The following is a 24,821-nucleotide window of genomic DNA, read 5'->3' as shown; positions in this document are numbered from 1 at the left end:
CACAGGGTTCATATGACCCTGATATGATGCCAGATTATTAGATCTGTAGATCCATTTTATTATAATGAAATGCTGTATGGAAAACACATGTTGATTTGAGAATTAGCAAAGTCAAAATGACAAAATGGTTTAACATTTTGGAGATTTAAGCATTTCAAAAATGCTTTTTTGTATACTGTATAATGGGTTTTCAACCACATGCTTTCAAGCTAATTTTAGGATTTAGAAAGACAGACAGATATTCACATTCTTAAATTATGTTCTTTTTTATAAACAATATAAACAATCAAATTATGTCAAAATAGTATCAATGAATATAATACACATTATTTAGTTAACTAAGTTTTATTTACATTTTAAAAAATCTATTACTAATTATAATAATTATTATTTGAACATAGAATCTTTTAGCATTACTTCTATTTCGCAATATTGTTGTACTGCACTTTTCAACCCAGGCTCATTCTGAAAATGTATCCCTATATACATTTCTAGAGAGCGTCAAATACGTCCCAGGAGGTACTTTTTTGCAGTTTTTGTTTTTGTGAATCCACCAGGGGCCGCTGATTTTTCTCGCGAGGGCCATTCTGTCTGCTGTTCTCATGTAAATCCACTTGTGGCCGCTGTCAACTGACTGACTGACAGATTGACTGACCCACCCTCCCCCTTCCCTAAACTCAACCAAAAGTGTTTTCATTTTGTGTTTTCAAAAGCATAGATTGACCCAAACACCCACTTCCTTACACCCAACAGTCAGTTTTAAAAAGCAATCCAGAAAAAGAAAAGCCGTCGTCTGATTTTTAGCACATTTCCTGATTTTAGCAACATTTTCATCCTGTTATTTACTTGTTTATTTTATTTGTTGGCTCCTGTTTTTTTTTTCTTACCCACTTTCTGGAACTGTTCTTTGCCAGACTCGAACCCTATCGTCCTGGTCAGCTCCTCTCTGCATCCCAAGTCCGTCTACATACATGGCAAGCTACCAGACAAACTGATAATGCCCCATTCACACCGGGCGTCAGCATTAACGCTTCCTATTCACTTTAAATGGGAGACGTCAGGCATTGCCAAACGTCAGCCCCAACTTTAGACATGCGTTCTGTCAAGTGTTGATGCCGAAGCCCTGCGTGAATCAGGCGGAGGTAAGCAGTCAGCTGATAATCGAAAAAAGATTAAAGATTAAACATTCCACCCTGTAGCATTCGTTTTAAAGATGAAATGCAGCCATAAGTACTTCTGGCAACATAATTTGCGATCTCCAGAAACTTACATAGGGCTACGTTTTCAGAATGAGCCTGTGTTGGCACTTTTTGCTGTAATTGTACTGCACATTTAATCAATTAAATTTAGCACAAGACACTTCTTTAAAAAAATTCATGACCCAAATTATGTAAAAATTAATTCTGAATTATAACTCATTTCAGTTCTTTTGTTTTAACATTTTAAAATTAATTCTAAAATATTTTTATATCATAAACTAAATGATAAACTCCATTTGCAGCTGGAATGGAAGAGCAGTTATATTGGTCAGGAGGTCTGGAGAGTTGTTGTCAAGAGTCGTGGGATATGTTTGGAGTCCATGGGTTTTCCCCTTTCATGTCTAATGTGACCTTCGCACCTGGTAACTGATCTAGTCCACCAGTTGTCTGGTGCCCATTTTGGTTCTGTGACTCAGTGGCCACATTGAGAGTCATTTAATTTTAGGCATTGCAGCATTCCAGAATGGAGTGATGTGAGGGGAACAAGAGAGAGCTGGGAGGGGGCTGATTACAGATAAAGTTATACACTCTGCTCATAAACATATGTGTTCTTCACAGGGGTAATGGGACAGACACAGGACAAGGAGCTACAAAATGAAGATGTCCTGACTGTTGGTGACTACGAAATTTTGAGCGAAAGTGAGGAAGAAGCACATTCCAACAGCCCAGAAGAGAATTTCGTTCAACTGGACACCTCCAAGCTAAAGATCTATCCAAGTCAGCAACCAACAAGACTTAATGACAACAACACTGAGCCCTCTTTCAAGCGGGGAGGAAAAAAGATCAGTAACAGTTATGACACGGATGTTTTGCAGAATGCCAGGACACCAAATCCTCAACTGAGCCTGGCGGGACGTCCATGTGCTTCAGAATTCAAAACAGCCATAAGCGACGCAACCACCACCAATATATCTGCCACAGAGGACCAGCAACGACCAGACAAAGCAGACAGAATGACTAACAAAACTCACCTCAAGGACACTCCAAACATGTTAGAAAGCTCTTGCCAAGGGGACACGAGAGATGATGCCGTAAGTGTTGTGAAAAATGAGAGACGGACAATGTCTGAGAGATACAACGGGATGTTAGAGGCAGTCAGAAAGACCAGCGGTGAAATTCACAGGAAGTCCTCATTGGAATCTGAAAAGGATAAATTACTTGAAAGTCACCCATTCCAGAATGTAGGAGATTCAGAGCAAAAAGATAAAGGCGAACTTCAGACCCTGTGTAGGGATATTGGACAAAGTAATGATAAAGACAGTGTTGGAACTGTTTGGCGCACAGAAAGTACTGATGCGGATGGATTTGAGTATTTAGACAGAGCTGATTCTTTACATCCGGTGATTGTAGCCAAAAGTCCGTCAGTTGCTGGACTCCACTCATATTCAGGTCACGCCAGTAACCAGGATAATTTACAAGAGGACAAAAATATCACTCCAGATACGATAATGTGTAATTTAAAAGAACCCAATGACACATCAAAGACACATTTCACAGTAACACCCAAAGAAAACCTCAGGAAAGACCAAAGAAACCCAACTTTCCATTCACCATTGCTGGGAAAAGAAGAAACCGCACTTCCTGAATGGGGTGAAACTGAAGGTAAGGACAAAATCTTGCATACTCCATTTGGTGAGTCTTCCTTATTGAGATCTAAATTGACAACATTGGACTCTTTCGACTCTGACACTGTTATTGAATGCAGAAATGCAGACACAGCTTTAGTCCAGTTGAGGATTGAGGAGGACTTTGAACAAAAGGCATTAAGCACATTCCATCCAGATTTGAGCCAAAGCAATGCTGTGTTTCACACTGAAAAGAAAAACTGTGACAAAGGGGCATTTGCTGTCATGGAAAAGCACTCGACGGTCTTGTCATCTGAGAGTTTAACTGAATCCAGTGCTAAAAAAGTCTGTGTTAGCAATGCGCCTCACCCAGCCAAAAATGGATTGTGGGGAACAGACGCACCATGTGTGAAAAGAGACAGTGAATCTGTTTATCCGAAAGCTGTTCAGGCAAGATCCACAGAATGGAGGAAAGATTGTGATGGCCCTCCTAATAGAAGACGTAATACTTCTCCTTTATTTGAATTGTCACCTGGAAATGGTAAAATTCAAGATGTACGTCTGGGCAAAGGTGTATGTGATCCAAAGATCTACATGCTGGATGATTCAAACACAGAGGTCAAAGAGATATTGTCCAATGGTAAATGTTTAGATCAAATGATTGTAAACCAATTCAATTCTTTTTCTCACTCAGATCTTGATGCCACAAGAGTCGCTCAGAAGGCATCTCTGCAAAGGGAAAAAGAGCCTCTGTATTTCACAGCTGTGATCACACCAACATGCCAGATTTATACATTTCCTGATCAAGAGGACTCTCAGTTCTATGTTCCTCATTCTCAAATACAAAACATGATGCCTGACATCTCAGCCGAAGACAATCAGAGAGACAAAAAGGCCAAAATCAAAGGACCACCACCACCTGTTCCCAAAAAACCAAAGAATCCCTTCAAAAAAGCAGCTCACCTCAAAGAATCTGCTTCTCATTCCGTAGACGAGCCGAGGGAATATTCAGACCTGCTGCTGAAAAATATTAAAATGGGCAGAAGGCAGGCGGCACTGCAGTCCGTTGAGGATTTTAGCACGCATGCATCATGTCTAGATATGTTACCTTATTATATGGACTCCCCTTCCTACATGTGCATGTCTGTAGAACCTGAGAACGCTGATATTCCAAGATATTATTTAGTCCCGTATGATGAAATTGCACCTGACTGCGATAACTTGATAGAAACCGCAGATGACGAAGAACTGAAAGAAATGGATATGTCTCAGCTGAGGCCAATATTAAAAAAGAAGGCAAAAAGAAAGGGCCCACCACCACCTATACCAAAGAAACCTCAAAATCCATTTGTTAAGACAGACACGGAGCAGATCCGAGCAAGCAAAGACTCAGAATTTGAAAATGTGGATCTTCCTTTGGAATATGGCAGACGTGACTCTGAAAGCTTCATGATGGACGTTGAAGATGAAGAGGACTGTAAGCCCACAGCAGCCTTAACAAGACATCTTCAAGCTGCCTGTTCTGCTTCAGAGGAAAATGATCTGTCCAGATTCAGACCCGTATCCGAACTCATCAGAGACAGCAACAAAATCCATGAGAAAGTGATACATCACAGCAGGACAAACATAATGGAAGCCAGGCCAGATGTGACTGCAGGATGCCAGAATCTAAAAGTATCGCAGATGAAGCAAGCCTTTGATGTACAAACGTCTTCCCGTAAAATGGAAAGAAGATCCTCACCAAAGAAAGGTAAGACGGGTTTGCAGGCTGATTGCATTCCCGATTTTAATACAGTAGACAGCTGACAGGGTTTTTAAGGATCCTGATCAGATATCAGCGGGGATCTGTTTTAGATAAAACATTTACAGTTATGGTCTCTGCCAGCTGAATACTGCATATAGCCTAATGAACATTTAGACGTGAGAGTTTCTTTAAAGTGTTTGTACATATATGTAAACACAACAGTAGATGAGCTGATAGCTGATAGCTGACAGTACCTGATAACATTACTGTAAAATTAAAGTATTCTAATCCACTAAATTTCAATCCACTAACTTCAATTAAAATTTCACAAAAATCTAAAGATCACAAAGAAATATAATCATAAAGAATCATTAAATTAAAAGGATTTTTAAAACTATATTTTAAAAAATGTAACGTAGACTAACCATGTTCCATACACTTTTCGCTATTTAGTTCACTCAAACGACCCCTCCTCTGTCATTTGAAGCCAGACAAGCATGGTTGTGTGTTCATTCTCTGGGCGAATACCTATTGCACAATTCAAATTTTGATTGATGTCTTTTGGACCAGTAGTTTTTAAGAAAAGATGGAAAAAGCAGCCTGCAAGCTGCTTCTGTTCAGCTTGAAGTTAATGTTATATTTAATAACTTTTTTATGAAAGTTTTAAATGATATAACTATACAATCATTTAATTTGTATGTCATGTTTATTTTATTACAGCATGACAATTTAAATTGTTAAAATATTAAATTAATGCAAATTAATATTAACTTAACTGACCTTTTCCGAATATAAACATCATTACTGCACAAAGAGTATCCAAACAGCGTTTGCAGTCTGTCTCTCAGGCTCTGAGCTCTGAGTTGCGCCATGCAGCTATCACCCACAACTGACATTCAAATGCCCCATTTCAAAGCATTTATTCAACAAAACATAATTTTTTCAATAATTTGTGATAACAATTTGTGATAACAATAATAATTTCATAAAGACTGTAATACTGTGTGATAAATAAATTAAATGCAAATGCATATTTTTGTTGTTTCAAATGTCTTCCTTCCAAAGCGACACTCGCCCCTTTAGCTTGCCCACTGTCCATTTTCACGTCCACTAGGTGGACGTAGTAAACTTACTGAATTGTCTCAAAAACATATGGAAGGAGGGTCTATGTTGTCCTCGGGGGTGAAAGAGTGAGAAAAAGATTACACAGATATATAGCTTGTCTACAACTCGTAAGAATTTATTCAAAAATTGGAGTTAAAAGGTAACCTGTATGAAACATTGTTGTTTACGGAATATGGTTAGTCTACGTTACATGCTTCGCCCAACATAGGCTCATTCTGAAAACATAGCCCTCTATACATTTCTGGAAATCGTGAATTATGTAGCCAGAAGTACGTATGGCTGCATTTCATCTTTAAAACAAAGGCTACATGCCAATATAATGCCGTTCCTTTTCATGCTTACCAGCTGACCACTTACCGCCATATGGACGACTTTTCTGCTGTTATTAGTTTGCCCGGTAGCTCAACATGTAAGTTCGTGGACTTGAGACACAGAGCGGAGTTAAACATGAAGACGGGGTTCAAGTCCAGTGAAAAACAATTCCAGAACGCAGGCAAGACAAAAGTAGAAACTAAAAAATAAACAAGTAATTAATAAGGTAAGAATGTGGTAAAATCTGAAAACGTGGTAAAAATCAGGTTGAGTGCTTTTCTTTTTCTGTATTGCTTTTTAAAACACTACGATTAGGTCTAGGGGAGAGGTTGTGATGCTGGTCAATTGGTGCCTTTTAAAACACTATTGGTTGGGTTAGGGGAATGGTGAAGGTGGCAGGATCGGTCGGTTGGTCAGTCAGTAAATCAGTCAACAGGTGGTCGACCTCTGGTGGGTTTACATGAGAACAGCAGGCGCGAATGACACTCGTGAGAGAAATTTAAATTCTCAAAAAGCATACACAGGGGTCGCTGGTGGATTCTCAAAAATAAAAACTGCAAAAAAAATAAAAAAATGTAACTCCTGGCATGTATTTGGCGCTCTCCAGAAATGTACATAGCGATACATAGTCAGAATGAGCCTGGATTGGCTTCGCCACAGCAGTGTTGTATTAAGGTTTTAATATAATTAAAAAGAGATAATGATGTTGTGTTGTTAACTATAGACAACTACTAAACATATTTATCATATATAGCTTTAAAGATGGGTAGAAAATTGTAGGATTTATTATCATTAATTTATAATGTTGTCAGTTATTTGAGTTTGTGAAAAATGTCATCTTATTTCCAATAATAACTGTGTTTGTGCATAACATGAAAATTACATTTGTAAATAACATGCCTTTAAAATATCAGGTGTAATATTTTTTCTCACACAGTATGGTTCTTTGAAAATGTATAAAATGGCCTATGAATGTGGTCCCTCTGATCATATCTGAAGGTCTTGATATATCAAAAACTTTAAAAAGCCATAAACCACAGCGTAGTAGAAACAAAGAAAGACTCAAATTTGATTTTAAGCCAAACTGCACTTAGTAACATAATCCAACATGAGCATGACTTCATCCTTTTTCACTCTTAACACAATTACCAGAGTCCAGTAACAATATCAGCTCAACTGAAGGCGAAGCTCGATGTGTTTAAATGTCTGCTGGGGATCAAGACACTGTCTGCAATGGAGAGATGCTCAAGGGCTTTTCCATTTATAAAATGTCCTCACCAGTGTAAAGCACAGTGGCCTGTCAGGCAACACGGTACAATTTGTACCCCTACCTCTCATTCAAACACCCAGAACTGATGTCCATGTAGGAGGACATGAGGAGGAGGGGAGGGGAGAGGAGAACAAGGGCGTTTTCTCCCGTTCATTCAGAATAAAGGAGAGAGGAGGGAAGCTATTGTGGCTAGCCGCAATTCACTGAGACAGTCACCAGCACATCTGAATCCGCAGAAAAATTAAATTAATGCGTTGAATTTGACTCTCTGAGAGGCGTAGTACTGATAAAGGTAAGCGTTTTGCGTTTGCTCATGTTAATGCAAGGCAGGTCAGTGGTGCAATAGCATCTACTGGAATGCTAGCTCGATTTTAGCAAGCATCACTGATTTAAAGAAAGCTCTGGAAAAAGCTAGTGCCTGACTGGAGAAAAAAACTTGTCCTCGTGCATGTGCATTTGCTTTATTTAGCGTCATTTTTGGAAATGTGAGACTCCATCCAGCCTTGAGATTAGCAGAAATGGAGATATTAATTGAAAGTTGCCCATCATGACCTGTGCCGGGTTGATAGCAGCACGCCTCCTCTTCCAAACGGCACGTCGCATTTCAACAGTGCATGCAGAGGAAAAATACACACACACGGCTCAAAACAAGCTGCTTTACCGGTGCTTCTTCCGCTCTTTTCATTCATTTGATCGGCTAGCGGTTAGCTCGTTTCCTCGCCCCAGCGCAAGCCTGCCCATCTATCGATTATGTCATGTTTTTATTCATTCTCACTCTTTTGCAGTCTGCATGCGATTATCATTTCCTCTTCCCGCATCCACACAAATGCACTCATTTCTCTCTAACTGCTTATATTGCACGATTTGTGTAGCAGAGATGGAATTGGTGGTGTGTGTGTGTGTTTGTGAGAGGTTTTTCTTTCGCCGGGATGCTCATCATCATCATCATCATCATCAATCACGCAGCTCGGCCATTAAAGCAAACACACACACTCACACCGCCATACATCTGACCTATTTCCAAAAGCACATCAGTGACTTTATTGTGATGAGCACATTTTATACTTGCCAACATGGCTGTCTTATTACCAGCGTTATAAATGGTGATAGTAGCTATTTTTTAGGCAAAGATTAAGACACCGCCATCAATCAGGGCCCAGCTCATTTTAGAACGCTTGAGATAGGCTAATGCATTAATGAACACGGCTTAAATAACCAGCCATTATTATTATTATTCTACATCGATGGATAGCAATTAGTATATTAGCTACAACAATGGTTTAAGAATAAGCAGTCTGGCTGTGTCTCAAATCTGCCTGACTAGATAACATTCTCTGCAGCAGCATGGAAGCATCATTTTTGAGCATCTCCGCTGTTTACCTTATTAAGAAATGGTTGCCTCTTATTACAGTACACTGTTAAAAATAAAGGTCCCTGCAAACAATTTCATGTTTAATAGACGTCTAATGGACATCTAAACGTAGACGGCTTGGCTAAAACAAGGTTAAACTTGGGCTGTCAGTGAAAATCGAATAGACATCTAAGAATAGCCCAAAACTAGTCGTCAAATAGACAGATTAGACAGACTTTATATGTGTAGTCATTCATTTCTGTTTATTTGACGAGTAGTCTAGTTTTGGCCTATTCTTAGACGACTATTAGATTTTCACTGACAGCCCAAGTTTAGCCTTGCTTAAGCCAAGACGACCATGCTTAGATGTCTATTAGACGTCTGTTAAAAACAAAAAAATGCTTGCTGGGGTGCTAGGATAAACCAAAATGGAGTTCTCAGATCCCTCAAAGAACATTTTAGGGAAAAGGTTAATAAAGAACTATTTGTATATAGCGTGAACAACATTTTCATAGTCTAAAGAATATTTTAACTTTAAAGAATCTTATTGATGAATAAAAAGGTTCTTCGTGGATCCATTGATCCAAATAAGATCCCAAATTCATTTTAAAGAGTGTATGTGAACTGTGCAGTTTACGTAACATGTACGTAACAGTGTATTTACTTTAGTACTGTTATTAAATAACTAATTTGGTTAATTTTAGGTTTGTGGGTAGGTTTAGAAATATTACCTAGCTATAAAACAATTAATGCAATTACTATGTATCCAAGTACATAGTAAATGTGAAACACGACTGTCACTTTTTTGCTTGTAAGGGTTTTATCCTGTAGGTCAGGTGTTAAATCCAGTTCCTGGAGGGCCGCAGCTCTGCACAGTTTAGCTTTAACCCTAATTAAACACACCCTATCAAACTAGCTGTGTCCTTCCGACTTGTTTTAAACCTCCAGGTAAATTTGTTGAAGCAGGGTTGAAACTAAACTGCAGAGCTGCGACCCTCCAAGAACTGGATTTGACACCTTGGAACTGACATTGTATTCTATATTCACCCTGATTGATCAATTATTTACATTTATGTTGTAAAACTAAAAAAGACAAATTCTTCCTTTTAACTGTTAGCTAGTAGCCTGTTTGCTGTGTATTATTACTTATAAAGCACACATAAATGCCTTATTCTGCATGACTATAATCTTCATCTCTTAATTACATAATAACTATCTTACTACTAACTATTAATTATCAGTACATTAGTTTATAAAAGCAAGAGTTAACTGTAGTGCTGTACAATATATCGTTTGAGCATTGATATCGAAATATGTGTATCTGCAATAGTCACATGTTAGGATTAGATTATTATGTAGATTTTTTATACAATAATGACCAAGTTATTTTACATTTAATTGTTCAATTGCTATACTTGAATACTGTTAGAGTCTCTAGAAAACCATAAAGTACTGTTTATTTATTTATTTTGCTTGTTATATATTATAATATATGCAGATGCACTCCAAAAAAATTTTTATCACAACAGTCGATTTAAATTAATGAAATCTTTATAAATAAAACAGCAATTCTAATCATCTGCTGAAGTTATATTCATATCACAATATATGTTGGGGCAAAACAAAATATTGCAATGTCAGATTTTTTGTAATATTGTGCAGCTTAATGGTGAATATTTGCTTTTCATGCAATTTTTAAAAATTCAAATTTTTTTTATACAATTTAGTCTGTTCAAGATTAGCTTGATAGCCTATATACAGTAGGACGCATGAACTTTCACACTATAAAACTTTGTTAACATGTAAATGACTGAATCAACCGGACTACATAAAGTTAAATTAAGGAGTTTAATTTGAAGAAATAGATTCTTCTAGTAACTACTGTTCATATCCACACTTTTATTTATTTTTCTTATATAGGGTATTTTTATTTCAATATATAACCTAATTTTGTAATACGTGTATTAGATATGTAACCTTTTATAAATAGTTTATACAGGTATGTTTATTTTCTATTTATTAATTAAAAGAAATTAGTTACTACTGATCACATGTTCCCTAATTTAAAGTGGTACCTAAAATTATTAGGCAAGGTGCAATATGTGCTTTATTTAGTAATATGTAAATAAAATTTTCTAAATTATTGAATCAACATTATTAGGTTAAATCAAAGCATTTAATGTAAAAAATATATTTTGACCATAAAAAAACTGTTCATACACACCTTTTACAACATTAATTAATAAAAAAATTAGTTTTATATTTTTTAAATGTGCTTATTTTTTAATAAATATATAATAAATTATTAATATATCGACCTTTTGGTCTATATATTTATTCATTCATTTTCTTGTCGGCTTAGTCCCTTTATTAATCTGTGGTCGCCACAGCGGAGTGAACCGCCAACTTATCAAGCACATGTTTATGCAGCGGATGCCCTTCTAGTCGCAACCCATCTCTGGGAAACATCCACACACACATTCACACACACACTTATACACTACAAACAATTTAGCCTACCCAATTCACCTGTACTGCATGTCTTTGGACTGTGGGGGAAACCGGAGCACCCGGAGGAAATCCACGCGAACGCAGGGAGAACATGCAAACTCCACACAGAAACGCCAACTGAGCCGAGGCTCGAACCAGCGACCCAGCGGCCTTCTTGCTGTGAGGGGACAGCACTAGCCACTGCGCCACTGCTTCATCCTCTATATATTTATCAATATTTAAGACATTAAATATGATTATTGATTTTAATATCAATTTTGTTACGATTAAACACGGATTGGAAGTTTTGCAATGTCTCAATGAAATTCACACACAAAACTGCATCTGAATTCTCTCCTTTTCTTATGTGGAGTGCTGCGAATACAGAACAAAACGAAAAAACCTTTCCCCTCAAGCTGACTTCTCATATCACTTCTAATATGATATACTGTCAATATTAAGTCTGAAAGCAGAAGAAACACATTGAAAAACATTAAATATTCTGCCATTAAGAACGTGTTATATTGTCAGGTAGTAGTAGCAACAACAATAGAGGCATTACTACTCACTCACAGAGTGAGGTCACCACAGCAGAATGATCCGTCATGCATTATGAGACACAGAATTATTTAAATCTACATCAAGCTTCTACAAAACATCTCTCTTCTCTTGTTATTTCAGAAATGATCAGACGAGTGGTACGACAGAGTAAATTCCGTCATGTGTTTGGTCAGGCGGTGAAGAATGACCAGTGCTATGATGACATTAGAGTTTCGCGTGTTACCTGGGACAGTGCCTTTTGCGCAGTAAACCCCAAATTCGTTGCTATTATTGTGGAGGCCAGTGGAGGTGGAGCTTTTCTCGTTCTACCTTTGCAAAAGGTGAGAAATTGTGGGATGACCAGTTTTTAAACTAAGGCTCAACTGGATTTTGTTTTCATTGTTTTCTTTTTTTGTCCCTGTTTGCAGACGGGTCGTATTGACAAGGCCTACCCCACTGTTTGTGGCCACACAGGCCCTGTGCTGGACATCGACTGGTGTCCGCACAATGATCATGTCATTGCCAGCGGCTCTGAAGACTGCACAGTAATGGTGTGTTCAGTTCATTCACTACACTGTAAAAAAAAGCACGTTTATTAAAAGAAGTTAATTATTTTCACCTTAATTTTTAAAGCTATTTGAGATTTAAAGGGATAGTTCACACAAAAATGAAAATTTAGTTAGTATTTAGTCTTCGGCAAGTGTTTCCAAACCTTTCAAGTAGCTTTCTTCTGTTGAACACAAAAGAAGATATTCTGAAGACAGTTGAAAACCCATAACCATCAATTCAAAATTTCCATAGTAGGAAAAACAAAGGGTTACAGGTTTCCAGCTTTCCTCACATTTATTTTGTCTTAAACAGAACAAAGAACATCAAATATGTTTTGAACATGTGAATAACTAATGACAGAATTTTTTATTCAAGGTGAACCATCCCTTTTTGTCAGTATAACGTAATTGTACTAGTAAAGTTACTTTGAGCTTAAAAATTTTAGACAGCAACTATTTTTTTTACTGTGTACTTCACATGAACTAAATAAAGTGATTATTATTATCATAAATTTTTTACATTTGTGTCTCAGGTGTGGCAGATTCCAGAGAATGGCCTCACCTCAGCTCTTTCTGAGCCAGTCGTGGTGTTAGAGGGTCACTCCAAGAGGGTGGGCATTGTGACGTGGCATCCAACAGCCCGCAATGTCTTGCTAAGCGCAGGTAAGCATTTACACCACCTTCGCGTTCAGCATCAAAAGCCTGACTGAATGATCCAAAAGTGACTCTGTCTTTCCTGGTCTGTCAGGATGCGATAACCTCATCATAATCTGGAACGTGGGCACGGGTGAAGCTCTGATCAACCTGGAGGACATGCATCCTGACGTGATCTTTAGCGTGTGCTGGAGCCGCAACGGCAGCCTCATTTGCACCGCGTGCAAGGACAAGAAAGTGCGTGTAATTGACCCACGCAAGGGAAAGATCACTGCGGTAAGTGAAGACTTAGCAGGATTATGTTGAGGGTCTTAAGCTTCACATTTCTGACTGGCATTGACGATCGCAGGAGAAGGATAAAGCTCATGAAGGAGCACGGCCCATGAGGGCCATCTTCTTGGCTGATGGAAACGTCTTCACCACCGGCTTCAGTCGTATGAGCGAGCGGCAGCTGGCCTTATGGAATCCAGTAAGTCACACAAGTAGAGCTTCATGTTATTGAATAATCATTTATAAATGCACTGTTATGTAATATTTTGATGTGTGTCTTTTCTCTAAGAAAAATATGGAGGAGCCGATATCAGTGCATGAAATGGACACCAGCAATGGAGTCTTGCTTCCCTTCTATGACCCCGACACTAATGTCGTCTACCTGTGTGGAAAGGTGAGCATGAAGACATGTTCTCTTAATGCCATAGCATACTGATTTTAAGGAATACTACACTTTTCTTGTAAATAAGCTCAATTTACAAGCCACCTTTACCATTTTTGTCTGACAGAACCTTTTTTAGTCTAGCTTAGCATAGACCATTGAATCAGATTAGACCATTAGCATTAGGGCTGCTTGATTATAGGAAAAATAATAATCATGATTATTTTGGTCATAATTGTAATCACGATTATTCAAATGAATTACTGTTGAAGTCAAAATTATTAGCCCTCCTATGATTTTTTTCCCAAATGATGTTTAACAGAGCAAGGAATTTTTCACAGTATTTTCTATAATATTTTTCTTCTGGAGAAAGTCTTATTTGTTTTATTTTGGCTAGAATAAAAGTAGTTTTAAATATTTTGAAACCTTTTTTAAGGTCAATATTATTAGCCCCCTTAAGCAATATATATTTTGATTGTCTGCAGATGAAACTACTGTTATACAATGACTTGCCTAAAATTACCCTAATTAAGCATTTGAATCACACTTTGAAGGTGAAGTTTTTTTTCCCTCTCCGCTGTCGCCACTGCCTCGCATGGTTCAGGATTGGTAGAGCTACGCATCGATGAATTTGCTCTTCAGTGTTTGAACTCTCAGTAATGATTAAATCACACTGAACTGAGCTAAACTGAACTGAACTGAACTTAAACACTAAAACCTGAACCACACTGTTCCAGTTACTATGACCATTTATGTGAAGCTGCTTTGACACAATCTACATTGTAAAAGCGCTATACAAATAAAGCTGAATTGACACTTTAATCTGAAAACTAGTGTCCTGAAAAATATCTAGAAAAATATTATTCACTGTCATCATGGCAAAGATAAAAGAAATCAGTTATTAGAAATGAGTTATTAAAACTAATATGTTCAGAAATAGGTTGAAAAAATCTTCTTGCCATTAAATAGAAATTAGGGAAAGCGGGGGGCTCATAATTCAGGAGGGCTATTAATTCTGACTTAAACTGTATACATTTTTTTTTCTCCCTGTAAATAAGGAATAGAATAAAAATATGAAACAAACTGTGCTTTAAGCATCTTTACCGTAAGGAAAAAAACTTTAATTATTGCTACAAAAGTCCTTCAGTTTTGAGCAGTGAGGGATTGTCCCCTTTTGTTTGATTAATAATGATAAAAACCGTTAGCAGCAGGACTATTGCGTGCCGTCACTTTAAGAGCAGTGCGGTTCTGATTAACGGTTTCACTTTGACATGTCTTTTGATTCTCAATTCGTTTGTTTATTATATAAATGAGGGTTAATATGAATAATCACTAAACACCGCATTGATACACAAGTTAGCATGTATTCGACCATTAAAGCACTCGCATTAAGATGACTTTAGATGTGTGTGCTCTGCTTGTCTCAGGCTGAGCGCATACTCACAACAGCATGCAATCTCTTTTGCGCTTTTGAAAACATGAATGATTCGAATGTACATCAATGAATGATGCGCATCCCCTGCTGCAAACGTTACATCACAGTACATGGTTTTAGTAATGTTCACGTGAAACTGAGCTTTGCAGAGCAATAAATATGTACAACTGGAAAGGGGGCGGTATATGATGCAATAATCATTTATCTCAATTAATGTTTTTTCATAATTGTTAGAATCCAAAATCGAAACTGAATTTTAGATTAATTGCACAGCCCTAATTAGCACCTTGCTCTAAGATTTAAACATTTTTGATAATTTTCCTAATTAAAGCTTGACTTAGTTACATTGTGTACTAAGATTGACAGAATATTAAAAGCCAGTAGCCAGTAGGGCTAGTAAGTTCTTGATTATTACAACTGGGATGACAATATAGTTCCTTGTCGTATCAGTCTAGAAAATATAAACTTTTCATTTTCCGTCAGTTTTAGTTGGCAAATTTAAATGGGAAATCATCAAAACTCTTTTTTTTGCAAGATGCTAATGGTCTAATCCATTTCAATTATTTATGCTAAGCTAAGCTAAAAGTGCTTCACCCAGCGCTGGAGATTGACTAAATAGATTTAAAATGGTCAATAATAACTCTATAATAGTTGAGTGGTCCTTTAACTTACTTATAAATGACAATTAATTGTTTTAATTAGTAGTTATCAAATTGTTTGTGCTAGCGCACCCATACTCTTAAATAATATAAAAACTGACAATCATGGTCACAGCAGACATTTAGGCCTAATCCCCCTAAAACCCCTTGGCCCTTGAAACAGATTGTGAAGGAGAAGGGCTTCAAAATGTATCCCTAAGAAATGGGACAGCACTACAACACCTGCACACATCATCATGTGTCATCGCCATCTCTTGCTTTATATGAGGTTGACAATGGTGACTGCTGTAGTTATTTTTTGGTATTTATCTTCAGGAAATCGCTATAGGCATTATAGCAGACACTGTTAAAAGCTCATTCCCAGCCACTAGACTTTTCTGACAGAGTATTCCAGTTTCATCAAGTGACAGAATGTTGTGAGACTGCTATACAGTAGTTATGATTATGGATTTTAGATAGCGAAATTAAGCAGTTTAATGTATTAAAACGTATGCTTAACTATTGTAAACATTCATAATAATGACAAAAAATACTAATTTGTGCATCTCCTGACTTCCGTGTGTAGCTATGCTGCTGTTGTAGCTAGTGTATTCTGGGAAATTTTCTTACTTCTTGGTTTCAAGTGTGGTCCTGAAAAATCTCAGTGTGAAGGGGTATCTAGCCCCTTCCCTTAGCTCTACACCTTCAAGCTAAAGAGAATTAGGACACCGCTACCCCTTCACATGAACACGCAAAGCGAGGGGTATGGGGAAGGGGCAGAATTGGGATTGGGCATAAGATCTGCATTGGTGGTGCTGTTGACCCTGTCATGTTATAACATTGTTTAGTGTTTTCAACCACACAGTATGGTTATATCTGTGCTGCCAAATGTCAAATTATCACTGTATTACTCAGATTAATGTTTATAATGAGGATATCCCCTTGTCAAGTCAATCATTTGAATTGAGAAAATATTTGTTTATGATAACTTTTTAGTCCTTTCACACATTGAATTTTAAATAAAATCATGGTCAAACACAACAGTCTCTGGGCTTGCTGCGTCACAAATACCAAAATTTTAACAATTTATAAAAATTAATCACTTTCTGGCCATCAGATATTAGGCATGGATATTTAAATTGCGATCGTGATTTTCGACAGTATTAAATTGCTTCGTAAACGTTTATTATTACCATTTAATGAGTCTCCCCATACAGTTTGATAGAGCACTTGGACCTGGAAGCCGCTTTGCGTGACGTCACACTTAACAATCGGATAATCATGACACTTTTAATAAAAGTAGTATAAATTACAGTTGCAAGTGTCAAAATTGAAGATTTTTCTAAATTGAAATCATTCTAATGTTCTCACAATCAAATATTGTTGGTGCTTAATTTCTAAAAAAGGATCTTAACATTATCAGTATTTTTTCTTCAGCTTCGTAATTTTTGTAAAGTGTGATAAAGTTTTACTTTTGATGAAGAGGACATTGCAAAGGACCACATTTATTTTGAATAAAATGTAAAATCGTTGGTGTCTTTAAGGGCAATGCTGATCAATGTTTTTTAAATGGCTCTCTTGAATGCTGATATTTCATGGTTTCAACAAAAATCAAAAAAAAAATCAGCTGTGATTCTTGATCAGAAACTCAGCTTATAAAAATGAGTTCTGAAGGATCACGTACAGTAGCACTGAAGACTGGAACATGATGATGAAAATTGATGATGAAAAATGAGCCCATGATGTTACCATAATGCCTTAATGTTTCCAAAATGACTAACGGTGTAACCAGTGGATTTCAGAGCTGCATAAATCACAAAACTCTACCCTTCTTTTGCGGTCCAGGGTGACAGTAGTATCCGCTACTTCGAGATCACAGACGAGGCGCCATATGTGCACTACCTCAACACGTTTTCCAGCAAGGAGCCCCAGAGGGGTATGGGATATATGCCGAAAAGAGGCCTAGATGTCAACAAGTGTGAGATAGCCAGGTATGTGCTGTTTTCACAGGTTTTTGAAAGGAACACGCTACTGTTTATTTACTTTTTAAATATATTTTTAATTTTAGTAAATCATTATCATTCATTCATTCATTTTCTTTTCGGCTTAGTCCCTTTATTAATCTATGGTCGCCACAGCGGAATGAACCGCCAACTTATCTACTTCTAGCTGCAACCCAGTACTGGGAAATAGAGTTAATCAGTTAAATCATTTTTAATCCATTCAGCTGATTTCTTGTTCTGGCTGGCTCACTTTTAGCTTAGCTTAGCATAATTTAATGAATCCTATTAGACTATTTGTCTAAACCAATAAACAAAATAAAAAAATGTTTTTTAAGGCTTCAACACAGACGCAGTTTTAGCACATGGCCTTCAGTTCATCCAGTTTACCTAAAGTGTTTGATGTCCTGATTGATTCCTCTTGTGAGAATCTGGATGTTGTGAACTGACTTCTGCCTTTCTGCTCTCTCTGCCGATTGTGGTCCTTGGCAATATGACGACGTTGTCAGTGCTTCCGCTGGTTGGATTTTTGTACTTCCTCCAGTAGGGGGAGTCATTAGGCTGTTATTGACCATAAAGTCTAACGAGATGGAAATGTGGTGCTGATCACGCTGTGCCTCGTAAAGGTCATTGAAATGTTATTTGACATCAAATGATCACTGTAATAATGATCGTTAGTTTTACCCTTCATTCTGTTGAGTTTAATCCTTTTTTAAAAGTGACGTTTTATTTATAAATTATGTTTTGTTCAGTTGGTTCAGGAAGAAGTCTGACTCTATATATATATATATATATATATATATATATATATATATATATATATATATATATATATATATATATATATATATGTGTGTGTGTGTGTGTATGTGTGTGTGTGTGTGTGTGTGTGTGTGTGTGTATATATATATATATATATATATATATATATATATATATATATATATGTATGTATATATGATTTGAGTTATTGACATATTCTTATTAAATGGCAACTTATGGGATGATTTTTCATAAGTTGTTTACATTTTAAGACTTTTTATTTAAAAAAAGCAAATGTTACACACATACTGTTTGCAATGAAATGCAAAAACTTTGAAGCTCAGTTTCACAAAATCAATTAGAACGCAGGTAGAACCTTAACTCCAAGCTGATGAAATGTATCATATGTGACCCTGGAACACAAAAGCAGTCCTATATTGAATGGTAATATCTTAGGCAATAGACAAAAACACATTCTATGTGTCAAATTACTGATTTTTTTCTTTTATTTCAAAAAATCATTAGAACTTTAAGGAAATATCATGTTCCATGAAGATATTTTGTAATTTGATTTGATTAGTAATATGCATTTCTAAGCACTTCGCTATAAAGGGGATTTTTCTAAGTATTTCGATTGGGGCTGGCAATATATCATTTCAGCATCGATATCCCAATGTTGAGGGTGTGTTATAATTCATAATTGTCATGTGTTTTGATGCCTGTGATTGTATAATGCTTTTAAAAGCATTCAAGTATAAGAAATTGCACCATTTGCGACCTTAAATCTGATTAATTTTATTGAGTTATTTTTATCATTCAGTTACTGTACTGGAATACTCAGGAAATGATACACTTTCAAATTTCAATTGTATCTTTTTCTTGATTGTATCTATAGATTGTTCATTCATTCATTCATTCATTCATTCATTTTCTTGTCAGCTTAGTCCCTTTATTAATCCGGAGTCGCCACAGCGGAATGAACCGCCAACTTATCCAGCAAGTTTTTACGCAGTGGATGCCCTTCCAGCCGCAACCCATCTCTGGGAAACATCTATTTAGCCTACCCAATTCACCTGTACCGCATGTCTTTGGACTGTGGGGGAAACCGGAGCACCCGGAGCAAACCCACGCGAACGCAGGGAGAACATGCAAACTCCACACAGAAGTAGTGAGGCGACAGCACTACCTACTGCGCCACTGCCTCGCCCTCTATAGATTGTTATGCATGAAAACACAACACATGCAAATACAGAAATGCACTGCAAATAGCACACACCACAATGAAAACGTGTCAGGGCACCCCCAAAAGTTTATAGATTATTTTTTAGATTTAGATTCCAGCGCGGTTTACGCAGCGGATGCCCTTCCAGCTGCAACCCATCTCTGGGAAACATCCACACACAGTCATTCACACTCATACACTACGGACAATTTGGCCTACCCAATTCACTTATACCGCATGTCTTAAGTGGAGCACCCGAAGGAAACCCACACGGACGCAGGGAGAAAATGCAAACTCCACACAGAAACGGCAACTGAGCCGAGGCTCGAACCAGCGACCCAGCGACCTTCTTGCTGTGAGGTGACAGCACTACCTTTTGCGCCACTGCATCGCCCCATCACAATATATATATCGCAAAATAAAAAAAATCTCTATGTTAAATTTTACAATATCATGGAGCCCTATTTTAGATTACAGATTTTTAAATCATTGTTTTTTTTTAGCAAATATGGTCCTATCCTAACCAACCATTCATTATTCATCATTCAAGCTTCTTTCTGATGATACATATTTTAATATAAAGCTCAAATGTACACTATAAAATGTACATAGACTGTTTTTGTGGTCTTGGGTCACGTGATTTAGTGCACAAGAAACATTGCTTAATATTATCAATATTGAACTCAATTTAACAGTTTAAACAGCTTCTAAATATTTTCCTGGAAACAATTCATCATGATTTTTCAAAGATTTGAAGCCTCTTTAAGCATTGAAACATATTTAGTAATGTAGTGGCACACCTTTCGTGTACATCCTTATACACCACCTTTTGCAGCTAGTCCAACAACCAGTATTGAAAAAATGCAAGTAAGACTGATTTTGAAAAAAGGGTTTACTGAGGAAAAGAAAAACAAAAATACAAAGGTACAATAGACTAGATATTGCTCGTTCAAAAAACGGCATCTATAACTGCAATCTGACCTCAACGTACACACAAATGACATTGTGACGTAAGCCAAAAATACCAAAGTAAAGGTTTTTGAATTGTATTAATGATTAAATTATGCATTTTAGATCATACAAGCACTATGAATTCTTATTATATTTGAATTACATTTTTCACCATGTTTTAACCTTTTTAACTAAATTATCATCACTAATGAATTATGCATAACTGGCTCAACGTTGTTGTTTTTTTCTGCCTTAGAAATTCTGTTATAATCTGTGTCTGTTACAATAACATCATGTCTGTTGTCTCTCACAGATTTTATAAACTCCATGAAAGAAAGTGTGAGCCAATCATCATGACCGTCCCTAGAAAGGTACTTTCCACAGAATATTCTCTATTATTTTTCCCTCAGTCTGAATAATAATCCCTGAAAAGTTATTAAACATAATGTTCACTTGATGAAGTTTTATTTATTTTGTGTTTACTTTTACTGGCAATGCTCTATCAAAAGTGTTTTGAAGAAAAGAAAGGGCACTTGGTTTCAATTATCATTAAAGCAACAAATGATTTCAGAGAAACAAACATGAATCTAAAATAGTGATTATGGTATTTCCTGTGTCTTGTGTTTCTGGCAGTCAGACCTCTTCCAGGACGACCTCTATCCGGACACAGCGGGTCCAGATCCGGTGCTGGAGGCAGAGGAGTGGTTCGAAGGCAAGAATGGTGAACCGATCCTGATCTCGCTCAAACACGGTTACGTCCCGGGCAAGAACCGTGACCTCAAAGTAGTCAAGAAAAATGTGCTGGATAACAAGGCAACCAAGAAGGTGGAGGAGCCAACAACTCCTCAGAAACCTGCCTCTCCTCAGCTAACCAGAGTAAGAGGACGATTATCTGACTTTCTTATTTGTACACCTACAGTAATGAATGAATAGACTTATAGAATAAAAAGTAATCAGCAGTCTGTGAGGCAACTCAATATCAGTTTATATGGACATGCAACTATGGGGAAAAAATAAGAGACCATATGACAATGGGCTATATGCACAGCTAGTGTTTTTCAACCAATGATGAACTTCCAATGAAAGGTTTGGTGACTTGTTCCTTTAACAGCATCAGTGTTGTAATGTAATTCAAATATAATCATTTAAATAGACTTAAGCATTCATTTGGTTGTTAAACAGTGGAAAAAACACAAAGGACGCCATCATTAGCAGCAGGCTAGCGCAGAAAATCCATTGATACTGGGGTAAAATTAATTTCCATATTTTAAAGACATGGCACGGGAAAAATCATTTAATGCAGTGCTTTTTTGTTTGGTGAAGCAGTGAAGATCGCTGTTTTTTCTTTTTTAAGAAATCAGATCTTAAACGCAGAGATTTTGTACTGTATGTTATGGCAATTAACCGGAAGCCTTGGGGCTGGCTAGCTGAAATTAAAGTCAGTGTACATACAGCAGGGGTGGCCAACATTGTTCCTGGAGAGCCACCTTCCTGCAGATTTCAGTTGCAACCCATTTCAAACACACCTGCCTGTAATTATCATGTGGTGTTCAGGTACTAATTAATTGGTTCAGGTGTGTTTGATATGGGTAGCAACTGAAATCTGCAGGAAGGTGGCTCTCCAGGAACAGGGTTGGCCACCCCTGGCATACAGTATACCACATTCTTAGTTTCTTTGAATTTTATATTTAAAAAAATTATAATAAATTGTCTTTCATGTATGAAGCTTGAGTAAAATGTGAATATTTGTTTTATTTTTTAAAGATCTAATGACATTTCTTCCCAATTTAAAATAAAATAATGTCTTTAAGAACTTTTTTTTGTCCCAAAAAATCACATTTGGTCGGACCAATAAATGTTTTCATTTGTTGGAATTGAAAATCAATTATTTTATTCCACCAAATATTGATTTCTTAAATTTTTTTAAGTTACATAATTGGTGATGTTTTGTCAAAAAAATTATATAAATATGTCTGAAAACAGCACTTTTATTTTCTGCAAAAAATGCTGTAAAAGACACACATTATTATGAATTTGCAAGAAATATTGATCCAGAAATGTTTTCATTAGCCAAACAAATACAAATTGTAGTTTTACTGAAACACTCAGTTCACTCACTCACTATCCTTCTGCTTATTTCTTGATCTATTAGGAGTTGTCAAAGCGGAATGAACCAGCAATCAAACACTTAGCTATGAATCATAAACATTTGAACGTTCATTGCTCATTCTATGCTGTAAATAGCTCAGAGAAAGGATGTCAGTGTCAGTCAGCATTGATAAGCTCATTCTTAACACTGTATAAAACTGAAACATGTCTGTAGACTAAAAGCTCAGCTCTTGGGACTTAAAAATCCACATCCATTCATTAAAATGAGAATAATTCCAAATGAAGAAACAGTATGTTGAACCCACCCAGATGAATGACTGGTGTTTGATCCCATTTTCCTCTTTGTTGTGCTCCGCAGAAGAATGAAGTGAAGTTAGAGGAGCTGCTGCGAGAAGTCAAATCTCTGAGAGATCTGGTGACGCTGCAGGACAGGAGAATTGCCAAATTGGAGGAGCAGGTGTCCAAAGTGGCGATCTAAGACACTGCTGGTCTGAAAGAGAGAGAGAGAGAGAGAAAGAGAGAGAGAGATTTGAATGGGCAGGGGGTTCAGTCACTGCCAAAATGTCTCAATTTGACTCGATCATTCCACTTGGTGTTTCTCACAAGGACAACATTCCAAGATGGACTTTTACTTTTTTTGTCAAGTCTCCCCCAAGCATTCGCATAGCAGAAGCAAAATTGTGGCAATGAGTGCTCACTGGTTTTAACTGATGTTTTACATTTTGTTACAAAAAAGAATTCGTACTTTTTTTGTTATTGTAACATTATTTCCATGAGTATTCTGATATTAACCGCTATGTTACAGAGTGTTGTTGTATATACACATCAGTATTTCTCTTTCCTTTTTTGTTTTGTTTTGTTGTGTTGCCAAAATTGAGGTGATACACTCACCTCTCGTTTGATTTCTACTTTTATATGTTTTTCCCAGTTGTAGATAGTGGCTTATTACAAAAAAACAACAATAATTGACATGTCATACTATTCAAAGTGGGACATCAGGAGAAAAGGCAGTGCTGTGTGGAAGGGATTGTGAAGGTACTTCAGATAAAACTGATAAAGATATACTAAATATTCATAACCATTAAAATGCGACATTTAGGATTTTAAAATAAGTTCATGAGACGATCAAGCATTAAGCACACTGTCATCTTCTCCACCGCCTGCTTGGAGATCGTTATAACTGATTATAAAGCATCCAACAAAACAGGGTTTTCTCCAAACACAACACAATCAGTTACAATAAAGCCAGAAGCAATAACGCAAATGTTGCCGAATGAATGTGAACGTAAACCTAAACCACTTGTACTTTAGCAAGTATTGTTCAGAATGCATTAATCATGCATATTTCTTCACAAAAAAACAAAAACCCACTGCTGTAACCTTATGGTAATTCTGAAATTACTGTTGCACCTCAGGAAATCAACCACTATTGAGTCAGAAACGTGGAATGGTCAACACTTGCCATCCGCATGGCGTTTGTTTTGCCCACAGAAGAAGTACCATCGTCTTATTTTAAATAGGAAATGGCTATTTTATAAGTATTATTATTATTATTTGCTGTCATCATGATCCACGTTCTCCAGTTTGCCCCACTTTCCAATTCTTCTCATGTTACAGAATATGGGCCTGACAGATGCTCTGATACGTGAAGTCGGCTTTTAGAGGCAGTGATGATGACCTGCGAGCTCTTCTGATGTACATGTACTGTAAATGTATTGGTGCCTCTATGTGTGTTTCTGGTTTTAGACAGAACTCCTCAGTTTTGACCGCTGCTGGAGGACAGGCATCCATCAGTCTGAGCACTTATCTGTGTCCTGAACAGTCTTGTGCATGCATTCCAAACTTCACCTAAAATAAAAAAGGTCGACTCTACAATAAACCCTTTCATTCATAATTCTTGAGGATGTCTGCGGTGTCATTTGTCATGAAAATAAACATCCAAACTTATATTTCCAACAATTGGAAATCTCATATGATCATTTTATGTCCGTAAAATATTTGGTAATACTTTATTTTGATGGTCGATTTGAGTATTAGTAGACTGTGCTGAATATTTATTGATATGCTCCTTCAACAGACATTTAACTGACTATAAGAAACTTTGCAAGTACATGTCAACTTACTAACCCCAACCTAACAGTCTACTTACAATCTAATGAGAATTAGTTGGTATGTAGATGCAATGTAACTTAAA

At 36.8% G+C, this 24,821-nt stretch overlaps 2 protein-coding genes across 13 annotated transcripts in view; one reads left to right on the top strand and one right to left on the bottom strand.

Annotated features, from left to right (window-relative positions):
* Positions 1-8,103, bottom strand: part of myo1hb (myosin IHb) — a 93,122-nt gene extending 85,019 nt beyond the window's left edge. The window contains exon 1 of one of the 6 annotated variants that reach the window (XM_087253614.1): positions 7,937-8,103. The gene's annotated coding sequence lies outside the window, so the exon portion shown is untranslated. Of the gene's footprint in view, positions 1-887; positions 4,488-7,936 lie in introns of those variants that run through there. The other 5 variants (XM_087253611.1, XM_087253616.1, XM_087253615.1 and 2 more) reach the window with 5 other exon arrangements.
* On the top strand, positions 1,803-24,526 carry coro1cb (coronin, actin binding protein, 1Cb). Of its 7 annotated transcripts, none has more exons than XM_087253602.1 (13): positions 1,803-2,861; positions 2,965-3,379; positions 3,519-4,574; positions 11,798-11,997; positions 12,085-12,207; positions 12,738-12,867; positions 12,953-13,134; positions 13,208-13,327; positions 13,418-13,522; positions 17,429-17,574; positions 20,832-20,889; positions 21,152-21,394; positions 22,986-24,526. In XM_087253602.1, the coding sequence occupies exons 3-13, from the start codon at positions 3,674-3,676 to the stop codon at positions 23,103-23,105; spliced, it is 2,328 nt and encodes a 775-aa protein (XP_087109728.1). In that variant the 5' UTR covers positions 1,803-2,861; positions 2,965-3,379; positions 3,519-3,673; the 3' UTR covers positions 23,106-24,526. The 7 variants fall into 7 exon arrangements, 6 of the variants coding, with proteins under 6 accessions (XP_087109728.1, XP_087109727.1, XP_087109725.1 ...); XM_087253601.1 differs by having other exon boundaries at positions 2,965-3,442; XM_087253599.1 differs by lacking the exon at positions 2,965-3,379.
* The last annotated feature ends 295 nt before the right edge of the window (positions 24,527-24,821 follow it).

This window comes from Danio rerio, chromosome 5 (genome assembly GCF_052040795.2).
Source record: "Danio rerio strain M-AB ecotype USA chromosome 5, GRCz13ab, whole genome shotgun sequence".
Taxonomy (NCBI): Eukaryota; Metazoa; Chordata; class Actinopteri; order Cypriniformes; family Danionidae; genus Danio; species Danio rerio.
The sequence above is the reverse complement of the archived record's forward strand: the minus strand, read 5'-3'. Positions and strand labels throughout refer to the sequence as shown.